Source organism: Mesitornis unicolor, unplaced genomic scaffold (assembly GCF_000695765.1).
Source record: "Mesitornis unicolor isolate BGI_N332 unplaced genomic scaffold, ASM69576v1 scaffold42057, whole genome shotgun sequence".
In the NCBI taxonomy this organism is placed as follows: Eukaryota; Metazoa; Chordata; class Aves; order Mesitornithiformes; family Mesitornithidae; genus Mesitornis; species Mesitornis unicolor.
Genome location: NW_010199158.1, coordinates 3,756 through 22,488, shown reverse-complemented (window position 1 = coordinate 22,488; position 18,733 = coordinate 3,756). Strand labels below are relative to the sequence as shown.

The window sequence follows — 18,733 nt, the reverse complement described above, 5'->3', positions numbered from 1 at the left end:
CCTCCCCTCCCCTCTTCCCCTCCTTCCCCTCCCCTCCCCTCTTCCCCTCCTTCCCCCTTCTCTTCTCTGGGGAGAGACAGGAAAAGGAGGAGTGAAGTGGAGTGACAAGATGTCACACATTGCTAGGAAGGGTGGTGTAAATGTATTATGTGTTGTTTCATAATTGTAATAATCAATGCAGAGTAATGTGTGACTTCAAATACTGATTTCTAAGAGGTTTTCTGTTCTAACAGGTTAACTTGGGAAGTGGGATTCGATCTTTAGTACAGCCAAATGCCACGGACAGGTGGGTCTTCCTGGAAGACACATCTGTATTGTGCAGTGTTTTGCTGTCCAAGCACACAGGCTGCTTCATTGCAGCAGCTCTGACTCTGTGGCCATCAGCAGATGCACTAGGAACAGAGAGATGTCCTTTTCAAGACAGAGGCATTCTGAAATACATTGGGAAAACCAGTCACACACTAGGAGGCCTTATAAAGCGGCTTGTAACCCGATCTTGAGCAACAAATGAAGCCAGTAGATTGCAACTGTCTAATTGAATAGGAGTTTTTCTTTGGTTTCTTTTGATCATTTCCTGCTTTTACAGTAGCATCTAGAAGTCTGAGTTGATTCTTTTTGCACCAGGTGTTGTATTCCTGCAGCAGAAGAAATTCTTCCTGCATTAATGTGTTCTACATTGAATTACACTGCAGTGTGTGTCTGATTTCTCAGCCATGATCTCCTCTTGTCCTCTCCTGTTTCCCTTAGGCTGACTGGCTATGGCATACACCACTGCTTTGCAAAAAGCATGATGGGGCACGAAGCGAAGATGGCAATTACTCACAACTTCTATGCGGACTACTACACCATGGCTGGGATTGCACTGGCATCCTGCCTGGCCATGTGCCCAGTGGTTGGGTTTCTGGGGAGGAGAGGGGGACTCCTGCTTTTCATGATCCTTACAGCTCTGGCATCTCTTCTGCAACTGGGCCTTCTCAACTGTAAGTTGGAGATGAGAGCTTTTCACAACCACATGAGTTTGACATGCAAATAAGGGAGCAGGATATAGTAGCATTTCCTTTGCCTTCCTCAGATTTGACATGCTGTACACCTGCTTAGTTTAAGAAGCTGAGTTTGTCTGAAGGATTCCCCAAACACTTGTCGTCTTACATTCATTAACAAAAGGCATTGTGTTCTGGATGAGTCCCTGTGGTGAAGCTCGTTGAGCCTTGAGGCTGCTTCTAGGGCTGTCACTTTAAAACAAATAAACACTTTTAATTTTATTTCTGGGAAAGAGCTGGGTAGGGATTGAGAATGGAAACCTTTCCCACCTAAGTCTGCTTCTTGAATGGCCTCTAAACAAGCAGAAGTTAAAGGAATGAGTGTATGTCCTCTGCCTGCTCTGAGCATCTTGTTATATCTAAGTAACATATAGGTAGCATGGAAATAGGCAGCTGAAAGATCCTGCTTTTAACATGGTGTGGATGTATACTCCATGTGAACTTATACACGTGATTTCCTGAGGTGATACAGCTTTCCAAATGGGTTGTTCCTGCCAAAAGCAAGAGTGTCCCACCTCCTCCTCTGCAGGCAGTGATGTTTCTCTGGTCCTCAGCTGCTTCACCTGTTAAAACTAGTACAGAAACATTCCCTTTCCTTTTTTGATTCTATTTCTTTGTCTTAGTTTTCTGTTGGTTGCAGAAGTTGAATGTGATGGATCAGAGAGGTGCTAAAACAGAGGAAATATGGGATGTGCTTTACCTCTCTCACAGTTGCCAACCATTAGACCCCTGTCCCATGAAACATCACCACATGGAAGGAGAAAGAGGGTTTCGACGTGCTTTGGGCAAACTGGATATGAGCTAAACACCAGAACAGTGGTTGTTGCTGTTTTTAATTTTTAAATTTAGAAATAATTAAGGGCTTTAATGAGAGAGAATTTTTTTGCATTGAGGATGGAAAGATTTCACATTCCTACATGCTGAAGACAGCCCCAAGCCAGCAAGAATTGTCCATATTTACAGACCGTGTTTCCTGAAAGTGTTTACTAAGTTAACCTTCAGCAAACGCACTATTTCTGGGAGTGTAGGAGGGAAACAGGGAACCTCTTTCATGACATGGAGGAAACTCCAAAATCGCATGTTTTTGCTCCCAGCTTGGCACAGATGTTTACATTCCCTTTGAGCACATGTTTACCATGTCCAGCAGTCCCAGCTGAGAGTGGGAGAATCCCCCTGGCCCCATGTCATCCCCAGCCCATAGACAAATGTGACCATTCACATGTAGATGCACATTGTGTGTGTGCAATCTCCCAAAACTCCAGATTCTTGTGGTAGTGCCCATCAGGGTCTCTTTGCACTAGATTTGTCTTAATTTTCTTTTTTAAGGATGTCAGATGTTTGTTGAGGTAATAAACATGCAATTGCTTAGTGGAGAGAAAGTGTGTCAGCAGCCTTGAACTTTTGAACAGTTGTCTCCCCAGCTCTAGACCATGCCCCCCTTCTTCCTCAGAAGAGCTAGACAGTGTTTGGAAAGAAGCTGTGACCCTGCTGATTATGAAATCTGTTACAGCCTCCTGTGTGTCTTAGCTTAGCATAATTTGGGTGTAATTAGCAAATGAAATCAGAATTTGAGAAGAAGGATGAGAGAGGGAGAGGGCTATTCTCCATCAGCAGCAAATCCACAGCAGACTTTGAGGCTCACTGTGTCCAGCCCTTCCTCTGGACCTCAGGCTCTCACCTGGGACATCACAGGAGCCTGGTGGGACATCATCAGCAGAGCTGTGCCCAGCTTATGCCACTCCCCATCTCCTTGCTACCCAGTACTGCCATAGTTTCCATTCCAGTTAGGACACACAGCAGCTGGTGGCTAGAGTGACACACGGACCACCAGCTCAAGGTTTTGGCAAGGAAGAGGTCTGCCACCAGTGCTCTCTAACTAAAGCTCTGTTCGCCAGTTCCCTCAGGGCTGCAACAGGAGGGCAGTTTCTCTTCTCCTCCTTCCTAAACAACAGAGGCCTTTGTGTTAATCTCAGTGGTAATTCTGGGGCTCTTAAAATGCTTTTATGCTGCATTTATAATCACAGTCTCATTAGCATACTGTCCTCCAGCTGAAAGGGACCTGGAAATGACATGTCCTGTCTGGTGGCTGTGAGAAGATGTGCCAGTTATGGCATGGGAAAGGAGAAGTGTATGGGAGGCTGAAGGGTATGTGGGATCTACCTTTGGTTTGGTTTTTTTATTTGGTATGTTTTTATAAATTGCATACACAACAAAAATATGTTCTTGTTTTCTCTCCCTTTCTCTCTTATTTTTATCTCTCTTATTTTTACCTTATGCTAAATTCTGTGGTCTTGGATCCAGTGATCGGAAAATACAGTCAACTTCCAGACTCAGGTATGTTTTACAGATGGGTCTGCACCGTGCTGGAAGGACTCCCCCAGGGGGTGGGTGGATCTGAAAGGACCGGGCCGAAGCACCCAGAGCAGAGCTGCCAGTGCAGAGGGGTGCAGGTGAAAAGTCCACTTCTACGCAATGCCTTGGGACCCCACTCATAGGCAAACCTGTTCGTTATATGGGCTCTCAGTGTAGCATCCTTTCCATATAGACTGTGTTGCCTCTGCGTGTCAAGAGAGGGTGCAGAGGACCCTCAAGGTTTATTTTTAGATACCAGAAAATATTTTCTCAGAAAGTCTCCTCAGAAGCTACATTTCCAGAAAAATCAAAGATGCCAAAGTCCCTTCTGATAAGGGGGCTTAGTCACCTTAGAAAGTACTTCACTAGGCACCTTATCCCAGCCTGAATCCTAGCCATAGCGATACAGTGACATGCTGCAGGGAAACAAAACCCATCCTTCTATATTTTGATTTAATGGGCCTGTCCTTGCCAGCTTTTCCAAGGTCTGTTCTGCTGAGCAGTCATGACTCTGTGAGGGGTTGATGATGCAGCTTCACCTGCTATGCTAAAGGTGTCAGAAGCCCCAAAGACCCTTAGTTTTTTCAAGGTGCCGCACTCATGTCCCTGTCTACTGGTAGTATTTGCCCTCTCCCACAGACATGGGGAGCATTGCAGAAATGGCTTAGCCCTGAGCAGACTGTAGCATGTTTCGGAAGTTGTAACCTAAGAATTGACAAATACCTTTTGCTCTCCTGAGAGCTGATATGTTCGACAAGAACAAAAGCAGGTGTTACTTTTCATTGGATCCAACCCAGAGAGAGCACCTGCTTGGGACTGCATGCTGATGAGCAGCCCTTGCTCCAGGCAGATCTGGGGACTTGGCTGTAGGAAGGTGAGGGATGTTGGCTGCAGAGCTCCAGTCCTTTCCCCAGTGCTCCCATCAGGCACAAAGTGTTCCCCTTATATGGCACAATATCTCTGAGAACAATGTGACCTCTTCGCTGGCCAGGACAGACCACGTGAGCTTGAACAACCCTAGATAGGTACCTCAACCCTCCCCACAAAAGGTGACAAGCAGGGATCAAGCAAGGGATATAGGCCAGGAGACAGTTTCCTTTGGCTTTGTTTAGACTTACTGGGGTTTCTTCCTGTGCTTGATAGACACTGTTTACTCTCAGGAACTTTGCTGCCATCCAGCCGTGAAATGATTGAGCAAACAGCCTTGCTAGACACGGTGACGGAGGGGAGTGCTTCATTGTCCTTGGCATCAGCTTTTCTTGCCCAGACTTGTCAGAAGAAGGCTTGTCGAGCTGGGGGTTACAACAGAGTTTGCAGACTGACCACGTGCAGGGGCTTAGCATGGAGATGGGAGCACTTTTATGTGTTTCACCCCTTGTCCTTGCAAAACTCTCCGGTGCCTAAACCAGCAAGCAGATGTTTGGCAATTCGATGAACCCTGCCTGCCTCCACTTGTCTGTCAAATGTGGGAGGGAAGTGGCTGGTGCCTAAAAGACTACCCAAAGATGTGTTTTTTCTTGGGTTTTACCTTTTTGTGGTGACTGGGCATAAATAATTCTGAGATCGTTGCCATTTTTGGCATGACATGACTTTTTTCATGTATGTTTGTGTCTCGCATGCTTGGGGAATGAATTTTATAAATACCAGTTTTAAATTAGTATTATAAAAGTGAGTAAAATTCTTGTCTAGTAATTCTTGTCTAATATACACCTGTTTTCTTGTTTTCTTCCTTGGAAGTTTGGCCTCATTCTCACTTTTCATGAACACACTTGTCTTGGCAGGTATGAGTGACAGCGTCAAAGACAAGTTCTCTACCGCATTTTCCATCGTGGGTATGTTTTCTTCGCATGCTGTTGGAAGCCTCAGTGTATTCTTCTGTGCTGAAATCACACCCACAGTAATCAGGTGAGACATTGGGGCTCACCTCTTCAAAGAATGGGACCAAAATTATCCTCATGTGATTGATAACTGGCTGTGTAACTTTAAACACATTTTATGAGAGGGGAAATCCCCAGTAATAGAGATCTTGAAATGATTTTTGGGCCACTTTTTAATTTAATGTCACTGCAGTCAGTCTGGCTAAGTAAATGCCTGCCTGTAGACAGAGAGGCTTTGTTTCCGATGGCTCCACCTTGTGTCCCATCGTGGTGATCATCATCAGGGTCAGGCATAAGAATCGCTCTTGTTTGCAGTGATGTATATGATCTTAACTACTTAACTGCACTTAGATGGTGTAGTTGAACCATGTTATTGCTTCACTTACGCTACTTGATTTGTACAAGCAGTGATCATGTGAGGCTATGGCTTGATAGGAAAAGAGGACTTCCATGAGTGTGCAGCGGAGGGACATGAGTGCAGGCAATCCCTCCCTCTGTAGATTAATCAGGCCAGCTGTAGGGGGGCTTTGGTGGAAAAGAGGGGTTGCAACATGTAGTGTTAAATGCTTTTTGTGTGTTTAGGTGCTCACAATCTACAATCCTGCACCTCCTTACAGCACCAGTGTGAGGGGTCTGCCTTTCTTGCAGATAAAGTTGTCTTCCTCTTTGCACCCAGATCTATCTTAGCAAAGGCTCAAAGTTTTTTCTAAAGCGCTTTCACCCTGGGCAATAGTAAAAATCAAGCAGCTGATCTTCACTGGAGAGCTTACAAATACCTTAGTATAGTCAGGTTTTTGTACCATTTCATATGTTCATTGTTACCTTTCACAGCATAAAGGTTGTGCTTGTGTGGGTTATGCTTTCGGCAATGCCACCGCAATTCAGGAGTCCGCCCTGACCCCACTGGATTTCCCAGGAATGTAGGTCATATGGGTGGGAGGGAGAGAGGGTGGAGAGAAGAGGCTATGCTTTTATTTCTTTTCTTTTTTTAATTCCTCCAAATTTTATGCCTTTTCAATAACTTTGCAAAAGTATTAGAGCAAAACTGTCAGTTGAGTAGCCAAAGTTCCCTTGACTTGGGCTTTTCTTCCAAGCTAGCTGACTTCGTGACTGTATTTTACAGATAACATTATTTTCACAGGGAAAGGCAGTGTGAGTGATGAGATTATACAGCAGCCCCAAACACTAACAGCTATTTACTTACGCAAGTGTCAGTCAGTCTGGTGTTTTTATGCCTCTTTAATTTTCTCCCTGTCTCTGTTTGAAAGACACACAGATAAGGAATTGGCCACGTCAACCAGAAGAGACTCTGCCAAGTAGGGTCAGATGTGCAGTGTGAACTTAGCAAGCTTTTTTCCTTAAATCTTTTATGTTGCTACAAGGAAGGGGACAAAATCCTGGCTGGGAGCCAAAGTTCTGCTTTTCTGACTGTGCTAGGTGACACTGGGCCAGTGACAATAGTGGATATGCCTCAGGGTCCCCGTTCATCAGCAGGGATGATGACACTCTGCAGTGCTTTGCAGTCCTACCACTGTGAAGCTCTTTCTAAGATCCACTCAGGGCTGTAATTAGTAGGTGCTGCTCAGGACAGTACATAAACCTGTCTCAGGCAGTAGTGTGGTTAAGCTGCCTTGTGGCTTATGTTTCAGTGGGGTCTAGCTGTTCCCTCATAACCTGTTCTCCAAAATAACTGCCTTGGATGTTCTTTAGTGTTTCAGGCCATATGAATATGCTTTTGGATTAATCTTGAGGACATTTAAGGAAAAGGGAAGCAGAGAGAGAGCTAGGGCCATCTCTGGGGTTTCGCTGATCAAATCCTTTACCTGTGATTCCCCATTCCTGAAGGGGAAGAACAACACTGCCATTATCAGGGTAGCAGTGACACAATGGTCAACCCATAGCTTCCTTCTGGCTCTACTGTTGTGTTGTTGAGATGAATGGTTACAACAGCACAGGAGGAAAACAGCCACCTTCATAGCCAAGAGGTGCCACCAGCCCCAGAGACGCAAAGGTCCTTCACTCTCATGCAGCACAGAGGAGTTCTCTGTACCCTTGCACTGTACCCTGGTCTCCTGGCACTAGGTAGGAGGGTTTTACCAGAGAGCTCCTGTTCCTTGCACCAGGGGCTTCAGTTCAGAGCTCCTTCCAAACACTGAATTTAAGCACTAAGTGGCACCGATAATCCATCTCTTAATAATCTTGATGGGAACACCACTGCAAGTTGCATAGCTACTAAATAGGAATAGGTTGAGGAAAGCATGCTGTGTCCTCTCCCCGTCCTCTGCATGCTTGGTTAATAACAAGTGAAAAAGCCATCTGATTTCCGTGTCTTGCTTCTGCTCCCACCCAGCCAAAGACATAAAGAGTGGGCAGTGATGGCTGAATTAGGAGCTTTATCCATCAATAGCTGTCTCAAGCCAAATTTCCAGCAGGGTGCAGTGTTGTTTACTGGGACCCAAACTAGGCCCGTCTTTTCGTAGTTTATGCCTTGCTCCATGAGGCCATGGGTGTTCTGGTGCGTTACTGAAGCTCTGGCCCACGACTGAGCACACAACAGGGTTGCTTGTGTACAGGAAAGCCAAGGAAAGCCAATGAGGTTTACAGGGACTGACTTCAAGAAGTGGCAGAGCTAACTGAACTAAGCCCTGAAAAAACTGGTCTGAATTCAGTGTTGGCCCCATTTTGTGCAGGAGGCCAGAGTAGGTGCTCTCCCAAAGTCTCCTCCAACCCGAATAGTTCTCTGGCTCTTCTGTAGTCCAAGCCATGCTGCGTGTTGACCCATTTGCTCAAGACAAATGGCCACCTGAAGATAGGATTAGCATTTCTCTGCTCTCCTGAGCAATGCTGAGAAGGGCAAGCCCCCCTTCTTGTACTTACCCTGGTTTGAGTAAAGGGTATCAGCAAGGATATTTTGCTGTTGTCTGAAAAGACACTGTGGTAGCGAGCAAGGAAGTTCTCTCCCTGTGATCAGGGAGGCCCTTTCTGAAGACAAAACTTTGGACCAAGGTCCCTTTGTGATTTGCCCTGTAAGTTTGATGTAAACCATCCTGCCTCGCTGCCTCTGGGTGAGCAGGGGTCCGGGAAGTGGCTTTGATCACCCATGGGGCCATGCTGTGGGAAAGCCCTCTGCCAGCAGCCTCTGCTGGGTGGAAGTGCAAGGAGAGAAGCTGGGGGTCACCGTCGGTACCAGCAGCCCTCCCTCTCCCTCCCTCAGCTCTGCTCTGCACCTTGGAGCATATTTGAAATACTGACACCAGTCCCCTGCCATGGGAGACCTCATACTGAGGAGCAGTGTCCCAAAACACTCAGGATAGTTTCCATTTCCACCTGCTGCCCCACAGCACCCATGAAAACAGTGTGAATTACGAGGGTGCTGCCTTGCTTGCCCTCTACCTGTTTTCCTGATGTGCACGTGAACAACAAAAAACTCCTGACAGTTTTTTCATTTTCTTTTTTACTTTTTTTCCATTTTCATATTTGCAGTATAGTCAAATGTTAAAAAAAAAATCTTCCAGGACGTGTACCAAAATGTATTTTCAAGCTGCCTTCTGCCCGGTTTTGATGGTGCTGGATAAAGTAACGCCTGCTCTAATTACTGACGTCACATGGAAAAACTTTTTTTTTCCCCCTTCCAAATCTGAGGCTGCTTGACCCTTACTGACAGAGCCGTCTTTGTTGTTGCTTTTTCCTGTTTCCTTTGAGATTGCTTGGTGTCCTTCTACAGCAGCTTTTAAAACTCACCTCAGGTCCTTCTCAGGGGTAGAGATACAATTTAGCTGTAGCAAGCACTGATGTAAATGAGCCAAGCTTTTGTCGCTCTGGAGCCAACTTGGAGAGCGATTTGCCATACATGCAGGGCTGGTTATGTTGATTACTCATGTGAGTGTATTAATGAAGTTGCAGGAAGGCCAGATGCACAATGGCCACATTCAGCTGGGTTTCTAAATTGTTATTGGAAAACTGGCAAGTTTTTAATAAGGGCTTTTGCAGTATTTGGGGAAATCACTGTTGTCTGTGGAAGATGCTGTGCCGAGTCTGGAGAATTATAAGGTACATACATGAATTTTTGATCCAGTCTGTGTCCCAAGAGCATCTTTTAAAACCTGTGCTTGCTACCCCTTAGCTGTCAAGTAGGAAGCAGTGGATTTTGGGAAGAATTTGGTGAAGATCAGCTTTAACAGGGTGGTTACCTGAGAGAATTTGGCATTTGTAGGTTTATAGTGCTGTGGTTTCTTATATACTTGACAGCTGATGAAATGTTTTTTCCCAAGAAGTTGATGTAAAGCAGTCCATTTGCCTTCTGCAGTTGTCTTCTGTAAGGTCCAGTTATTTACATCTTTGCCACTGGGGCAGGAACTGAAGCTCTTGAGCCCATCTGACCACCAGAGCGTTTGGGAGTAGATTGCATCTCCCTGGGGAGCCACAAGAAGTGTGCTTCCTGGGCAAGCTCAGTGCGGGAGTGAGAAACAGGGTGCCAGCTCATGGGAAGACCTCCCTCTGCAGGCAGCAGGGCCTTTGGAAAATCAAGGACAGGCTGCTGCTCTTAGAGATGTTGCTAAAATGAGTCACTTGAGGGTGATTCTCCTCTGGCTGGAGATCTCGATCACACTGTGGAAGGAGAAGGGAATGGTCTACCCTGGGGAAACACCTGTGGTGTTGCTTCTTTGTGGGGTCACCCAGTGGGGACAGGCCCCAGGTGTCCAAGCTGGGCCTCAAAACAAGCATGTGGCCAGAGGTGTGCCAGGCTCCAGAACTTGGAGAGATATTCATGAGCAAGAGGAGGAATTGCAAGAGAGGTTCCTTGCATATCTGAGCATCAGGAAACAGCCCTGAATTTGGCTTGCACAAGCGACTTCCGTGCTTGTGACTTGGGGGGATATGAGGTTATTTTTCCACTTGTTTTTTTTTTTTAAGCCTTAATGTGTTTTCACTTCTTTTTGCTGAGTGTGCACGTATGATCTCAATATACAAGCACATTGCATTTAATAAATAAGCATTTGTCCCATAAAGAATATTTTATAAAGTTACCTTTTTACAACTCAAGCATTTTACCTTTTTTGCAACCTCTTCCTGTGATATAAGAATACGCAAGAGAGAGTGAAGTGAGGGATATATCACAACTTGTACAGTGAGTTCAGAGGAGATCTCAAAATTAACACCAAACTCTTGTTCTCCTATTCTGACCACTAGCTATTTTATATATTTATTTATTTTTCTGAAAATGATGTATGTTATTACAACATCAGTGTTGAGAGGTTCCAACCACAATACATTTTTATGGAGGTAATATTTCAGTACTCAGTGTTTGGCATAATAGATCAAGGCAATGGCCTGTAAAGCCAAATCTACTGCTGATTGATGCGGGATACTTCAGAAGCAGCCAAAATACTGCTTCTTGGTGTGTCTTGCGTGAGCTGGAAAAAGCTCACATGCTAAGCAAAATCTGCTTTTCCCTCACTGAATATGGGAATGCTTGGAAATGGGAATGCTCTAGAAGGCTATCTACTCACAATATAAAGCTCCTTTTCTCCTTATGCAGGAGCAGTTCTATGGGTGCAAAAAGATCCCTGAGTATAATTGTTTCCCCACACTGAGACAAATAGGCAGCAATGACCTACCACAGCAAAGCAACTCCCTACTGGAGTAACTGTGTAGTGTGAAAGCTGTGAGCAAACCAGGTTTGCCATAGAGATTTCAGGTGCCCAGGTGCATGCCAGACAAGGGGAGTAGTCTGGGGGACCCGTCAGGATGGTGGGCTCCCCAGCTCAGTGCCAAGTGGATGGAGTGGGCTGTGGGGCAGCCTCTCACCTCTGCTGTGTTTGCAGGGGAGGCGGGCTGGGGCTGGTCCTGGCCAGCGCAGGCTTTGGCCGCCTGACTGCCCCCATCATGGAGCTCCACAACCAGAAAGGCTACTTCCTCCACCATGTCATCTTTGCCTGCTGTACGCTCATCTGCATCATCTGCATCCTGCTGCTGCCAGAGAGCAAGAACCAAAACCTGCCCGAGAACATCCCGGACGGGGAACATTACACCCGGCAGCCCCTTCTGCCACACAAGAAGGGGGAGCAGCCCCTGCTCCTGACAAACTCTGAACTCAAGGATTACTCTGGCCTCCACGACTCAGCAGCTGTGAGTGATGGGATCTCTGAGAACACCACTGCCAATGGGATGAAGTCAATGTAACTGGGTGGATTTTTTTCCTTCTTTTTTTTTGTTGGGTTTTTTTTTCCCTTCTTCACTTTCTTTTGTATTTTATTTGATGCTGTTGTGCAGGAGGAGCAGCACTTTGGGCAAAGGTGTTTTGCACAGGTTTTACAAACCAGTGATGGAGCAGACACAGACTTGGGGGAATTCAACTCTGCTGCTAAAGCAACTTTTGGCATCTTCAGCTGTTGTGCAGATTGCTCTTGAAAATGTTATGGGGGAAAAGACTCATCTGAGAAAATACCTGGCTGGAGGTAGCCCTTCAGAACTCATTTTTTCCTGCCATTAAATATGTATATTTATTTTGATTTATTCTCAAGAAGCACTTTATTTCCTTTTCCTTTCATAGATCACAAAAATGAAGCCATCTTATTATAAGAGGTGCAGCCATTCCAAGAAAGAAACCATGGTGGGGGGGGTTGTTTTCTGTTTTGTTTTCGTGTTTCTTTAAAGGAAAGAGGGATCCACTGCAAAGTTGAATTGACTGAAATTTAGACTTGTGCAACATTCTTCTGCCTGTCTAGAAAGTTCAAGCGCCCAGGTTGCCTGCTGTGTTTGTATACACCAAAAAAAAAAGAAGAAACAAAACCCCAAGGAAAACCTGTTGTGAATACAAACTCTGACTGCATTTTAGGCAGCTCATGTTTGTTTTTACACCCCATGTGCACTTAAAAGTTACTTTCTAAATTAGTACTTTTTTTTTCACCAAATGTGGTGAATAACATCCTACCTAAACAAGCTGATTTTTCAATGAGAATCAGCCTTCTGCATTTTGAGAGTCCATTAATCTATTTTAGACAGTTCCCACTGGTGTTTAGTAGTAATGTAGATGATGTAAATGATTTGACCAATGATGCAAAAATTAGTTTTGCCAAGAATGGCTTTAATTACCAGGAGGCCCAGAATCTGAGTGACTGCTTCAGGAGAAAACCATAGACCAGCAGGAACAAAAAGTGAAGGAGGATGGGCTACGATCTGTACTTTTATTCCAAAAGGCAGCGCAGCTGGGATTCCTGCTCCTGGGAAATAAGTGTCGTGGCATTGCCTTACCTGTTTTTAGAACCAGGGCTTGAGTTTTCAATTTAAGTGGACAAGCGACTATCAGAGATGAATTAATTGATAGCCTGTGAATAATGATTTATGGTCTGCTGTTGGCCGTCTTGGGGCTTTTAGAGATGTTTTCTGGTTCTGACCCAAGAATATACAGTTAACTTACCCAGATTTCCCCCCTTCTCCAACTGCTCTTGTAGGATTTTCATTCAGGAAAAAAAAATTTACCTAAATTGGATTGATCCTACTCTAGGCTAAGCAAAGTTAACCTCTAGTTTGTCTCCTACTGTGCGGATGACACTTTGATAGTGGCCACTTGACTTCTCCAGCCCCAAAACCAACTATTTCCTTTGGCCATCGGCTTTTAATTCTCACGATGTGACATCGTGAGGCTCTAGTTCAATGCAAGGACTTTGTAAACTAGCAGCTTTCTTGCATTGTAGTTAACCTCCTTGCTCTCCTTCCCTCTCCTCCTCTCTCACTCAGGCCATCCATTTGTGATTGCTCAGTAGTGCAGACGTTCAAACAAACAGAGCAGCAGGATGTTGATGTTGTATTGAGTGTCCATATGATTGCCACTTTGTTTGATGTACTTCTTGCGTTCCTACGCATGGAAAGCGCTCGTTTGCACTTTCCTCCCCTACCTTCCCTTCCTCCTTTGCTGTATATATTGTCGATTAACTACTGTACCTAACAATTTCCATCCTCCATTAGGCTGCCAATGTCCTCTTACGGACCCCAATAAATCAGAGATACGTGCTTCCCAGCAGGCGATGCAGCAAGGAGCGCAGCCTCAGATGCTGACACGTGCAAGGGGACAGGTAGACCTGCAGAAGCGACAGAGATTGTTGTGTTCAGAGTAACAATGTTGTCCTAAAGCTGCTAATTTTTGTACAGAGGATGTGGACATTCGGGTTCTTCTTGAGCCTGGTAAGAAACACTGGACCAGTTGATGGTACTTTTGCCCAAAGTTACACTACTGTTTGTTTTTTTCACCTTTGCTAGACTTGCTGTGACAGCGAGAGCCCAATCTTCCTTACACTCAAGTTTTATTGTTGAGCTTGAGCACGGCTGCTTCTCTTTTTGTTCTCTGCTGAGACTTCTGCAGTCTGTGTTCACTTAAGGAAAAAACTCAGGCCTTCCCCATTCATGCAGTATTCATGTGCCAAATTTGTGCAATAACTTTTGCCTTTGATATGAGATGCTTGTTGCAAGCCACACGCAGTGGGGAGGAAAAAAACAAAAAGTGGGTTCACAACAGAAAGCTGAAGACACAAATAGTCTTAAGGGAAGAGAAAAAGGGCTTGGCAGTGGAGCAGGGGCGAGCGCAGAGGTGGAGAGCGGTTGCGCAGTGTCCTGCGATCCATCGTGCTGTGGAGGCAGGGGCTTCTTCATTCATGGTCTCTGTGCGTGCGTGCTCGAGCTACAGTACAGCTCTTGTTGACCATCCAGAAGCCTATAAAACCAGCTGCTTCCAGCACTGCCAGCAGTCCTGGTGTGCTCACCGCTGTTGTCCAAAGCGCTTTATCGTTTCCTATTCTGGTGGTCACTCTCTGATGACAGACGGGCCCAGGGAAGAGAATGGTTGTTTAAACATATCAACATTTATATAATAAACTAGGTGACAGGAACATCAGGCAATTTTTTTTTTTTTTAGTTCCTATGATACTGACTTGATTTGCTGCTTTTTGGGTTTTTTGCCTGAATCCAGGCAGTTGGTACTTATCTTCTGCAACACGGGGAGTCCCAGCTTCTCAGGCTGGTCTGGCCCTCTGCCTCTGTCATGACAATAAACCACAAACTGATTTCCTGCCTTGGCAGCTCCAGTTTTGTTCCTTTTCCCTGAAAAGGTGAACAATTCTGTGATTTTTAATTTTTTTTTCTCCACACACAGAGTTGGAAAGCTTTTGCTAAGCGTACCTTGTGTGGAGGAGTCAGGTACCAGGTGATGCAGTGGGGCAGAACGGAAACACAGAGGTGCTTACTGCCCTCTGCCTCGTCCTGCCGTGGTACGAGGCGCTCAGTCCACTGCACCAGCAGCTCCTTGGCTGTGTGTCCTTCACAGCCAGCGCCAGGAAAGGCTTCTCTTAGGCAGCTCTTTCTGGTCACTGCAACAAGGGAAAGCGGTCAAAGCCGTCCTGTCCATTTTGGCCTTTTTCTGTGAACCTTCAGTAACCTCTAAGTCCATCAGTGGATTTTTCTTTGGGTTTACCATTTAAGGGCTTTCTTCCATCTATGTAAGTCTAAACAAAAATGTGAAAGTGACATTGTGCTTGATCTTGGGGTTTTTTCCCCCTTTTAAGGTTTCAGTACTGCTTTTGTTGCCAGAGACACTGCAAATGGATACCAACAGTCGCCTGTTTGCAAGTGTTTTGTAGCCACTCAGAAAAGAGGTTGTGTGATTTACTTTTTGGTTTCATTGAGTAGGCCTTTTTATTTTAATTTTTTTTCATGGAAGTATTTTGCTTAACTGTTGCCACTTCCTGGAGCCAAACACTAAAGGTCACCAAATTGGAAGCAGAAGTGCCATTAACTGAACTCTGTGAATGTCAAGTCAAGTTCCGCCTGTAGCTGGCACATAAGACAACACTATTAAGTGGGGGGATGATCTCCCCCACTGGAACTTTTTTTTTCTTTTTAAAGAAAAATAAAATGAGAAACCTCATTTTAAATGTATTGTGTAAAACCTTTTGGGAAAGGAGTATGGTGTGTTATGTCTAGTGGTTGAGACCTCCCTCCCCATTTCAGTTTCTGATGAAGTTTTAAAGAATCGTGTTACTGTACGTTTTGATCATGAATAGTCTGGTGGTGCTTCCTCATAGCACAAGCTTAAATCAAGTACTGAAAACAGTCTTACAAGCTAAATGTCTGCATGATGTTACATCTGTTGTACCTACTGAAAAGAACTTTGTATGTAAATGTACAGAATAAAATGACATTGTCCCATCAGTTTGCTCTCCTTGGTCTGGCTCCCTCACAGTGACTTCTGAAACAGCCCAGCAGCAGCTGATGTGACCCCTCAGCAAACATCCCTGCCTTCCACTACAAACAGAATGAGCTGATCTTAAATCAGACTAATTAAGTCAGCACATTGATTTGCAACTAATTACCTTTTACATTCAGTCACAGAAGAACAGTTGACTCAGTTTCCTGAGTGGTGTAAATTAAAAAGAAAATATCCTCCAACAGTTGTTTTTGGCTATTCTGATCTTGAACTGCAGTCAAGAACTGGTGGCTGTTCCCATCAGGTAAGGAAGAGCCCTCTGCCCCCATGTCAAAGCCATTGGGTGTTCAAACCCCTTCAGACAAGCGTGAGTGTAAGGAGGAAGGAGCCAGGCTCTTCTCTCTGATGTCCAATGACAGGACAAGGGGCAACGGGTGCAAGCTGAAGCATAGGAGGTTCCATGTGACCATGAGGAAAAACTTTTTTACTGTGAGGGTGACAGCACTGGACCAGGCTGCCCAGTGAGGTTGTGGAGTCTCCTTCTCTGGAGACATTCAAAACCAACCTGGACGCGTTCCTGTGTGACCTAGTTTAGGTGATCCTGCTCTGGCAGGGCGGTTGGACTGGATGATCTTTCGAGGTCCCTTCCAACTCCTGAGATTCAATGATTCTGTGACAAGAGACACATCAGAGGTTGCATCTTCTACACCAGCAACCTCTCGGTTACAGTTTTTAATTATAGATTGTGCCACCACAGCAAGGTAAGTTCATCAGTTTTCTGTAGGTTGTTAGGACAGTTGTCTAGCAGCAGTGCTAGTATTTTTTATCTCTATCTGAAGCTTATGACTTGAGTCTGAGTTCAACTTGCAATGCAAAAGAAATAACCTGGACTTGCTCATCAGGTTGTTACACTTGGTGTTTCTTCAAATTGCTGTGAATAACAGGTGTGCCATAGCACTGCGCAGATCAACAGCTGCAAACAGGCCATTGGCTCTGTGGTTGGTTTGGGGTTTTTTTGTCTAGTTAACTTTTAGCTGCCACTCTTGTTGAACAAAACAGCCCATGATCTTCCTTTGAAAGGACATCCGTTCTACCTAAAGCAAGTCCAGAGACATAGCAGCAGGATGCTTTGTGGTCGTGGTGGTAATGACTGCTCTGATTTTTCTAATGAGTGCACTCAGTTTACACACATTATGCTCTTCTAGCGTTCTGACAGATTTGTCTATTGCTCCAAAATTCAAGCTGTGCTTTTTCCTTCTACACAGCCCTCAGGGACATACAGAAAACCCTTGGTGAAACCTTTCCCGTGTTCTCAGTGCCCAAGGGATGGAAGGAAGTCCAGATTTATCGCTAGTACTACAACCAACAGGGGCTAAGAAGATAGAGCAAGGTAATGCTCATTTTGTGTTACAGCTTTGCAATACAAAAAAATGGAGGTTTTTTATTATTTGAACACTAAAAGCCGCAATACTATGTTCAATCCACCTACACAGTAGATTAATTGTGCAGGTAGAATCTGGAACTGATTTCCCAGCAGATCCCCATACTGCATGCAAGCCAGATACTGGATGTGCTTTTACAATTATGTTCTCACAGTACAGTGTATGTTCTGCTCTATTCACCAATTCCTTACTTCACAGGGTAGCAAATTTGAAAAATAAATAAAAATAAAAATCCAAGTCCAACTGTATTTAGGTCCAGCTATATTTAATAACAACCGCAAATTCAGTCAAGATAACACAAAACAAATATACTAACTTAATGTCAGTGTGAAAATTGCACCCAGTTTTTTTAAAACAAAAACTCAGGTTATTTTACAATTATGCAGAGTCAGAACTTCTCTGGAAATGCCATCATTTCTTCTTTGATCCTGTTTTCTATGAGTAAGGTGAAACTGCTGTCTGTGTTTTGAAGATTGTAGCTGACAAATATCTGTTTTTTGGTCTTGCTGGCTAAAACACAAAACAAAGCAGTCAGCCATAGTTTGCTCTTACATAAAAGTGATGATAGTATTCAAGCAAGCCTATTAAAAAGCCGTATCGTGCAGGTTTCTAAGACAACATTCTCCACTCCTGCCATGCTGGACCCAGTTAGAAAGGAACAGCAGAACAAGTACCCAAGTGTTGGCACGTCACTGAAATGGGCAGTACAAGCCTGGTGACTATCAACTAGTTTTTGGACCGATGCAAAAAGCCATTAGTCACTGGAAAGCCTCACAGTGCTTTTAGCAGATTTTGCACGCTTCTTAAATATAGTACAGTTAAAGTGAAGCCACAGACTACTGGACTCTTGGCACAGAAATCTAGTTTATGAATTGCTAAGTCCATGCTATGGAAAACATGGAGAGAAGGCGCATAAGAAAGTGATTAGGCTGCAGTTAACAAAGTTCTGTTTTAATATGAACCCCTAAAAAGGCCCTCAAGAATGTGCATCTCTTGTCTAAGCCTGCTGTCAATGATTTTGCTTCCCTTAACCTTTATGTATATGGTGCCCACGAACACTCCAGGAGACTGCAGAGCCCGACTTGAACATGATGAAACCAAACACAAGTTCCAGGCTACTGTAATGACAAATACCTAGAAAGAGGTGCTTTCCACGACAGAGCTAATTGACAGAAAAATAGTGTCCCCTGGGTCACGAAAACTTAATTATCAGACTAGAACAGACAACACCAAGAAGTATTTTATAAATAAAATGGAATCCTACTTAGATTTTACCATAGTAATAAAGCAAATCTGTAACTCTCTGTATACTAGCTAAAGCTAGTTTAGCTAAAGCTAAACTTTGTGAATAATGTATGAACCATAGAGGAAAAATAGGCACTACATTCAAATTGAGTTGTGGAAAATAGAAGACAAAAAATGGTATTTGGGTCACAGGATATTCCTGGCAGGGAATGAGCTGGGAGCTGACAATCCTAGGGAGAAATCAGACTGTTCTGTTGAATATTCAAAAATATCATCTGAATTTTAAAAACTGAAAAGACACCAGAGCTAATATCTCAGTCCGTTTTAAATGGGAAAGTTAACTACAGGAAACCTATATATAAATATAAAATGTACTTAAACAGCACTTTAGAGGAATTTTCATTATGCAAATCAATTTATTAGCATTTTGTGTTCTGACAGGTTACTAGTAGAACTCCTTCTGAAATATAAGGACTCATTTGCCTTTAAAGACTTGGCACTACAAAACACTGATATCATACAACACGTTGCTCCGACTGCAAAAAAAATGAGCACTTGGCACCAGATTTTGTGGTGTAA

The 18,733-nt window shown here is 44.3% G+C and overlaps 1 protein-coding gene across 1 annotated transcript; it reads left to right on the top strand.

Moving 5' to 3' along the window:
* Positions 1–233: 233 nt before the first annotated feature.
* LOC104544479 (solute carrier family 22 member 23-like) lies at positions 234–12,035 on the top strand (the record flags this gene model as incomplete). Its single annotated transcript, XM_010189365.1, has 5 exons — positions 234–286; positions 748–980; positions 3,342–3,374; positions 5,174–5,297; positions 11,095–12,035. Coding segments are annotated over 5 exons (801 nt in total), but the record flags the coding sequence as incomplete, so codon positions are not given.
* Positions 12,036–18,733: the final 6,698 nt, after the last annotated feature.